This window comes from Lates calcarifer, unplaced genomic scaffold (assembly GCF_001640805.2).
Source record: "Lates calcarifer isolate ASB-BC8 unplaced genomic scaffold, TLL_Latcal_v3 _unitig_663_quiver_1255, whole genome shotgun sequence".
NCBI classification, from domain to species: domain Eukaryota; kingdom Metazoa; phylum Chordata; class Actinopteri; family Centropomidae; genus Lates; species Lates calcarifer.
This window is the reverse complement of record NW_026117887.1, coordinates 1-8,825: the sequence shown is the minus strand read 5'-3', so window position 1 is coordinate 8,825 and position 8,825 is coordinate 1. Positions and strand designations below refer to the sequence as shown.

The window sequence follows — 8,825 nt, the reverse complement described above, 5'->3', positions numbered from 1 at the left end:
CCTTTAAAAATCAGCTTCTTATGAGAGTATAGTAAAATAAATAAATACATTTTAAAAACACTCACTGTTTTCCAGATTTTATGTTCCATTGTTGTGCTGATTGTGTCTGTCAAATACTCTATACCTTCTCTGTTTGAAAGTTCTCTTTGTTGAACTTCCCTAAATGTCTTGAAATATTTGGTATTGTTTGGTGAAAAAATTGGTCCTGCTAACTTTTCCTGTATTAGATAAGAATGTTTTTTTTTTTTTTATGGTAACATTTTCTGATAAAGGTATTACAGAAATATAACAACAATATTTTATAATAAGAAATGTAAATCATCAAATAAATTACAATACATATATTTTATATTTTCATAGGAACTGTGGCTTTTTTGATAAGATAGCCAACAATACATTAGACTATTATGGCACTTCTGACTATAAAATAATATAAATGTTGGCAGCACATTATAGAACTTTGTCACATAATGATACATACACATGTTATGTACTTTTCATAATGTGCATTTGACTGAAATATACTAAATTGGACTGATGGTTCTTTGTTGTGTCAGATGTGTGAGACCTGGACTAGTAACCACATAAAGAAGGCCACTGCCAGGTCCTGTCACTGCAGTATACTTAGTTGTTTTGGAGCAGGACTTTTTCAGTGACAAGTCATGAAGCATTATACCTCTGTGTAAGTGAAAACACATACACAGAGCAAAATCACAGGGGTCTAACATCTATTGGTCATAAGAGCTTAAGCTGTGCAGGTTGTTGCTTGGGAGTCACACCTACTGAATGGTGTCAAAAGGGAAACATAGTTCAGAATTTGGAGGAATGCCTTCAAAGTACAGTACCAGTCAAAAGTTTGGATACACCTTCTCATTCAATGGTTTTCTTTGTTTTTATTACTTTCTACATTGTAGATTAATACTGAAGACATCAAAACTACGAAGGAACACATATGGAGTTATGTAGTAAACAAAAAAGTGTTAAACAAACTAGAAAATGTTTTATATTTTAGATTCTTTAAAGTAGCCACCTTTTGCTTTAATGGCAGCTTTGCACACTCTTGACATTCTCTCAGTCAGATTCATGACGTAGTCACCTGGAGTGGTTTTCCAACAGTCTTGAAGGAGTTCCCAGAGGTGCTGAGCACTTCACTCTGCAGTCCGACTCATCCCTAACCATCTCAGTTGGGTTTAGGTCAGGTGACTGTGGAGGCCAGGTCACCTGACACAGCACTCCATTATTCTCCTTCTTGGTCTAATTGCCCTTACATAGCCAGGATGTGTGTTTGGTTTCATTTTCCTGTTGAAAAGCGAATGACGGTCACACTAAGCACAAACCAGATGGAATGGCATGTCACTGCAGAATGCTGTGGTTGCCATGCTGGTTAAGTGTGCCAGTGCCAGTGTCACCAGCATAGCACCTCCACACTATCACACCTCCTTCTCCATGCTTCACAGTGGGAACCACACATATAGAGACCAAGAATCTGAAATATAAAATTTTAACACTTTTGTTTAAAATGAACTGAATAAGCAATTTTGTCTCAGTTAAATGTGTTCTTGATGGTCACTGTCACCCTGTCCAGACAATATTTTCTGTCTTTTTTTTCAATTGTTGTTGTTGTTGTTACAGGCTGGTGAACATGGGAACCACTGTCACTGGAATAGATCTGTGTGCTTGTAATATTTTCGCTCACATTCCTGTGAATCACGTGTGTGTGTGTGTGTGTGTGTGTGTCAGGGAGAGAGAGAAAGAGAGAGAGATAGAGTTTGTGTGAGGAAGAGATATGATCCAGAATCGACTGTGCTCTCTTCAATTCAACAAGGTTGCTGATGAATAAATGTAGTGAGTGTAACATGAGACAAGAGGAATGACATTGATCACCAGACAAGTAGCCACCTCACAGCATCTCTGACTAAACCTGACTGCATGTCTATGAAAAGTGAAATAGGTTAGGCCCACTGATCCTGATTCTTTCTGGAAGATTTTCAGGGGAAACAACAGGACTTTGTGTAGCCAATCAGTAGGGTGGATGCCCTGGAGCCCGTCCCTTACGCCGAACGGGCGTCAAATTAAAGTAGGTGACCACACGAACACCGGAATTTAATGTAAATTCTTCTTCAAAATAAAAGTATGGAGTTTAAGGTGTTTTGAATTCCATCCAAACATTTAATATCACCAGTGACAGTATTTAGTATTTACATCAGTTAAACTGGAGACTGATACTAAATCTGCATTTGTCACTTAAGTAGTGAGATAAATTGTTCTGTATAGACTGTATTATCACATCATCACCTCAGGAACAGTTATGGTCCAGATTCTTAAATTCCACTTATATTTGACAGTCATTAATAGTGAATACATATTTCCGCTGCCATGAGGTGGCATACCAACATCAGTTGATATGTCTGTGTATTAAATATGTATATATATGCATCTTGTGATAACCCCTCACTCATCATTAGATGGATCTGTGATGATGATATTGGCAGACTTTATGAGGAAAGACCAGTTCCATAGCAGTACAATATTATATCTAGAAATGTTTCAGTTCACAGTTCTTTTATGTGATCACATAAGTAACCATAAGTAACTGTGTCCATGTGTCCAGAATGAGTCTACTTGAATGATCATGTCTCATGTTTAAAAAGACACCATTATTTACTGAGGATAGTAATAATAATATCACCCTCTAACCAAACCTTGCACCCAAAGCTGAAACACAGACATTAAGCAACAGCACAGAGGTTTCTTGTCATTTATTTATTTAACTGACCTGAGAACAGTCCAACTGAAATTTATATACTGGAAATGAACACCAGAATCATGTAAGTCTTTTAACTGTAGAATGTAAATACCCAGGTTGTTAAAAAAACAAAACAAAAACATATTCCCACAGACATACTGATGCCATGAGTGTGCCTAATGACTATTACTTTTAATTAAACTCCCACTTTTTAGGTGAGAAATTGCGTGCTTTTATTTTGAAGGCGTGATGTCCAACTTCCTCTGTTTTCCGGTTTAATTGTTTTGAACTGACGCATGCAGCTCCGCTCTTTGCAGGTTAGACCTGCCGCTCGACGACCACGTATTCCAGCGGGGAAGCGGAATTATTTGGCCAGAGAATATTGTTTGTCCGGATTTCATTTGTTGAGGCGAAATATATTCGACCGCGTGTTTTAAGGATCTGTTGTATTTATTTATCAAGATGGGCTGTGCTGGATTCACCTGCTCCAAACACTCCCTGTGCGCGCTCAACATCCTCTATGTTGTGAGTATCCACAGCAGGATTTACCATATGGTTGAGCGTTACGCCGCTTTCATAAATAGACACAAAGTATTCTTCATCTTGTAGTATGTAAATACAGCCGAGGAAACATCCTGCTGTAAACAACACGCTGATGAGGTCAGACACCGCTCTAATCAATTATTCACTGTGGTACCAGGATCAGATGCTCACTGTACCCACAGGAAAAACAGATGAGAGATAACACAGTTAAACAGCAGCCTGCTCTTTTTTTTAAGATGGGACTATTTGAGTCCAGCTGTTAAGGCTGTACTGTTATTTCCTCCCGTCACACTGGAAGGCAGAGCAGGAGGCGTCCTGTCTCTCAGGGCTCTCTGTCTGCATCCTCTGATAGCTCTTATCATCACTGTATGACATCTACAGGTCCCAACAAGGTTTGACCTCATGATTTACACCTCAGAGAGGGCCTGGACACGGATCCCTGCAGTCATTTTAAAGGGGCACCCCGCTGATTTGACACGTCCATGAGGGTCATACTACTGAGCTTGTGTTGTATGTCTATTGGAGAGGACTTGTTTGATGACGTGATAGTGATGTATCAGTCATATTTAATGTGGTCACATTGTATGTAGGTTGAGGGGACTTCGAGGGATACATTTTTATTTTATATAGTACAGTGTACAGTCCAGACCTGCTGAAAGGTGCCCTGGAAAATAGAATATAAATAGAATTGGCCTGACTTTAATAGGTTTAAACAACAAATTGTCTTTCCATGTTCCATTGTGCTGTGGATACAGTATGTTTCGCACTAATCAGCTGACTGTGTGTCACTGCTCCTGACTCACTCAGATTGTTGGTGGTCAATGTCCACATTGACAGTGCTATAAGACATTACAATAACGCTGCCTTTGAAGGTAGGGCAGAGTAACACAGCTGTTTGTCTTCCTGATAGAGACAGTTTCATCCTCACAACTTTTACAAGGGTTGATTTCTTCTTCTGAAAATTTAAGCTGCATGTAACAAATAAAGTCATTAGATTTTAAAAGCTTAATCTTAATGTATGACATATATTACTAATTATTTGTGATTCTTTACAAAATAACTGTAGCATCCAGAGTCAGACTCTGTTTGTGTGTCTTGCAGATGGTGAGCCTGCTGATGATCGGCATCGCAGCATGGGGGAAGTGGTTCGGTCTGGTCTCCAGTTTCCAGGTTGTAGGAGGTGTGATCGGTGTGGGGGTGTTCCTCTTCTTTGTGGCCCTTGCCGGCCTCATCGGAGCCATGAAGCATCACCAGGTCCTGCTCTTCTTTGTATCCTTTGCGCTGCTCATGCTATGGTTGTTATCACTGCTGTTTGTTTTACAGCATGGTAGATTTCAGATACTACCACCCCAAAAATGTCAGGTGGTTGGACTGGATCAGTGAAAAGAAGAATCATCACTTTATTGTACTGAAAAGCACCTGCTACTCTGTGGTGACATCACTGATTGGGGGCGTGGCTAGGGTTACTGAGCTTGATCTGATGGTTGATGATTTGACACAAGTCTGCAGTGTTCACTTCTTCAAAGTTGTGTCAACATTTTAGGAAGTAGACTACACTTCTTTGCTGACTTTATTTCCAAGAATGAGATGAGAAGATGATCTCATGTTGTGCACAGAGCCAGAGTCAGGATGTGGTTAGTGTAGCCTACAATAAAGAAACAGGGGGAAACAGCTAGCCTACAAATATTCATAGAAATAAATATTTCCAGCAGACAGCTCCCTTGTCCCTTGTTTGTTTGTTTTTCAGCACTAGCCATATATATATATATATACACACACATATATACATATACATATACATATATTAGCCTGTAGACAGCGTTATCTGATTCATGTTGTGGAAAAATAATTATGTTTAATATTTGGAATTAGAAACACAAGGAGAGTGTAGAATATTTGTGTGGACACTGTAGTTTCAGTAGTTTCAGGGTGTTGCAATTTACCAGTATTGATGATAACCATGATATTTAAAAAATGAAATATTATTATCATGTTAATAATACACATATGATACTGTGGATTGTTTAGCAGTTCATCGGCTTGCCTTTTCACTACATTTTCTATAAATATTGTAATAATATTGTTACCATGAATTCTTTTTGTCACAATAATCATGTAGTGAAAAACTGATGTTGTGACAGTCTACTGTACAAGTGTCTACATGTGTCCAAGAATTGTCTTTTGTGGAAGGGAGAGGGTTGTTGATGAATGAATGACCTGAAGTATGTCATCTTTGCGACCACAAGTGGTTATTGTGCAGTCATAGTACATATTATTCTTCTTCACCTCACTGTTGTGGAAAATCCATTTTCCATTCATGTATGCATGTGCAATGAGATGCAGAGCAGCATCATGTTTCACACTGTAGTCAGCCATGTAGAGACTCTGCTCTGTTTCCAGCCGGCAAAACTGCAGCCTTGATTCTAATGCACAGTGGTTTGGTAACAGTGGCTGTCAATAGGGTAATGTGTACTATTTACAGTGTGTGTAGCTGTTGTTCCTTGACAGTGAGCTCAGTACATGATTGTCCTGTTTATGGTGTTTATTGTGCAGTTCTCTGTTTCCAGTGCCTGTTTGGCCATCAACAGAGAGCAGCAGGTAAGATGAAAATATACTGTTTCTCCATTAAAGCAGCATTAAGTAGTAAACTTTTATGTTTGAAAATGATGACAGGCAGTCATCCTGGGTCTGTTTTACAGTGTGATAATATGTAATTATATGTACATTGATAAGTACACATTAGTACACCTGCAGTAACCTCAACAGGCCACAGTGTAATGTATCTTTAAAGGTGTAAAGTGAATTTCCATCTCACATTATTTATCCACTAAATTGTTTTTGCAGTCATTATTTATTGGCCTCAAACAGCATATACTAACCAGTGTGTGTCGACTCACTCTCAGCCTCTGAGTGAGCTCCAAACACACAGGAACCTGGTGTAGAGAGCCTCAGTTTAGGTATGAATATTTGACTGACTGAAATATTTTCAACACGTGCATCCACCTCCTCACCTCAGTTTGTGCCACTCAGGACAAATTCACCCTCATTCCTTGACTTTATATGCAGTCATGCCAGCTCTAAAATTTTTGTCATGGTCAGTGTTAACACATATTTGCAATGAGTCTTGTCTGCCACTGTAGTCATATCAAATCTTGCAAGATGGCAAGTAGCTTGTTTACATGACATACAAAAGAGTTTCAGAAAAAGCAATAATCCACAGACATACACAGGTGGTAAAGACTAAACTTTATAACCATTTTTTTTTTGCAGCTTTGGCAAATGACTCCTCAACTTATAGGAGAATTTCATCCTCTTGAAATTTTCCAGATTTTCATTTTTTTATATCACTGGTCAGTCAAGTATCTCAGGATGTTTTGAGAAGCAATTTACTTCTGTCCTGTAGAAAATGAATAGGGGTGAATGCCTCACATTGTACTGTGCTCAATAGGTCTTAATCCGTATCTGTGTCCTTAAAGGGAAAAAGAGCACAAGCAGTGTGTTCTTTGTCCCACAGAAGCTGCAAGTCAGTTACTTGTTCAAAGGTGAGTTTGGCTGAAAGGCATCCTGGGCCATGCAGGGAATCAGTAGGTGAGGAACAAGAGCACAAGGCAGGGGGAAGGAAGTGGCTGCAGCAAGAGAAATGGCCACACTAATTTCCTGGAATGATTAAACAGTCCTGCCTCAGAGAAACAGTGATGCATTATCAAGATCTCACCATTTGAAGAGATTAATATGAGTAGTTAAACACCAATAAAAACCTCAGCACCCTAAGGGAACATCATCTGTTACCACTGATTCAGCAGTAGCTTAATTTCTCAGGAAGTGGCTTTGCTTTGTGCTGTTAGTAATAAAGTGGAAGTGATTTGTGGTTGCTGTTAGTGGCTTTGATGACACAGAGAGCCTCCACCCCACACTAATGCAACCAGTGATAAGGCAAAAAGGTGCGCACCTTTCTAATGCTACTGATGATATCAAATGATACAGTCAAGCACCAGGATTTCTGGGAAGGGTTTTTATTTTGAAAAACAAAAAAATACTTTTGATTTATCAGTAAACTACATCCAAGTCTCAGTAAAGAGAAAAAAACACTACATCACATAAGTTTTTACAGTGACCACCTTTTGCCTTTAAACCAGCACCAGTTCTCCTCAATACACCTGCTCACAGTTTTTCAGGTACTTGGCAGGTAGGTTGTTGCAGGCATCTTGAGGAAATTGCCACAGTTCTTCTATGGATTTAGTCTGTCTCAGTGTCTTGTCTCTTCATGTAACCCCACACTGACTCTATGATGTTGAGATCAGGACTCAAACTCAGGAAGCAAGCTTTTGGACTTCAATGAAAAATCCTTCAGTTTTCTCCTACTCACACATGTAAGAATAAAAACTATTTGTGAAACATGTTAAATGTTAGAGAGCTGCAAGTTGGTTAAGGGTAGATTCTCAATAACTGCAGCTGAGCATGGCCATACTGAAACATTTCATATTTATATATATAAACATTCACATAAATAAAATATACTTAATAAAACACACACACACACACACACATATATATATATATATATATATATATATATATATATATATATATATATATATATGGATTTAAAAAAGAAAATACAGTATGGCAGATGTAAGGTCAATCTAAATATCTGATTGGCTGTTCTGTTCTGAAAAGTGACTTTTCAGTCAACACTTCAGACACCTCTGTAGTGTCAGTATACACCCTTTTACCATTAGTACACATTATGTTTTTTGTGGGTGGAGCTTAGCTGGAGGCCACAAGCCACCCTATACACATTAGCTAAGACTAGCGAGCAGGTTTTGTCAGCTTGTTTTCGAGCTATTGCTGAGGAAAATGTATGTCGGGAAATACACTGTAATAATATGAAATAGTATCTTTTAAGAAACTCATTGTCATCAGGTCATGTCGCTGCCTATGGATCATTTCTGCCCAGACATATTTTGTACAGCTAAACTGACATAACAACATAAACTTGATTTAGAAAAATTTATTTGACAATGATAGTCTGTAATTTTTTTTAGTTTGAAGACAAAGGTTAAAAGTGATGACTGGAGACACTTTGCTCAGGCCTGCATGGACAATGCAACTCACACTCCCTGATGTTAATGATAGCTATCCCCCAAGCCCCCTTCCCAAACCATTTGTGTATTGTATGATTTAAACACTTGTGTGTCATTGTAGAATAAACACATCAAAATGTTATTCATTCATAAATGTATACACAGCCCCTAAATGTGGAAACACTCTCAAATTGAATGGTCTTCTTCATGCTGCTAACGTGTGTGCTGCAGGACCACTTGCTGGAGGTAGGGTGGAACAACTCTCAGAGCACACAGAGGGATGTGGAGAAGAGCCTCAACTGCTGTGGCTTCAAACAGGTGGACCCCAACGGCCCTGTGATGCTGTGAGTGTGAATCAGTGATGAATCATGAAATGTTTCCTTTAATCCATTTGAAATCATAAAAGGAATCATAAAACTCTAACCCTCCTGTGAGAAGCATTTGTTTGATTT

At 38.6% G+C, this 8,825-nt stretch overlaps 1 protein-coding gene across 1 annotated transcript; it reads left to right on the top strand.

Moving 5' to 3' along the window:
• Positions 1-3,009: 3,009 nt before the first annotated feature.
• Positions 3,010-8,717, top strand: LOC108879439 (tetraspanin-13-like; the record flags this gene model as incomplete). The annotated part of the gene is made up of 4 exons (XM_018670708.2): positions 3,010-3,271; positions 4,391-4,558; positions 5,807-5,887; positions 8,605-8,717. Coding segments are annotated over exons 1-4 (425 nt in total), but the record flags the coding sequence as incomplete, so codon positions are not given.
• Between the last annotated feature and the right edge of the window lie 108 nt (positions 8,718-8,825).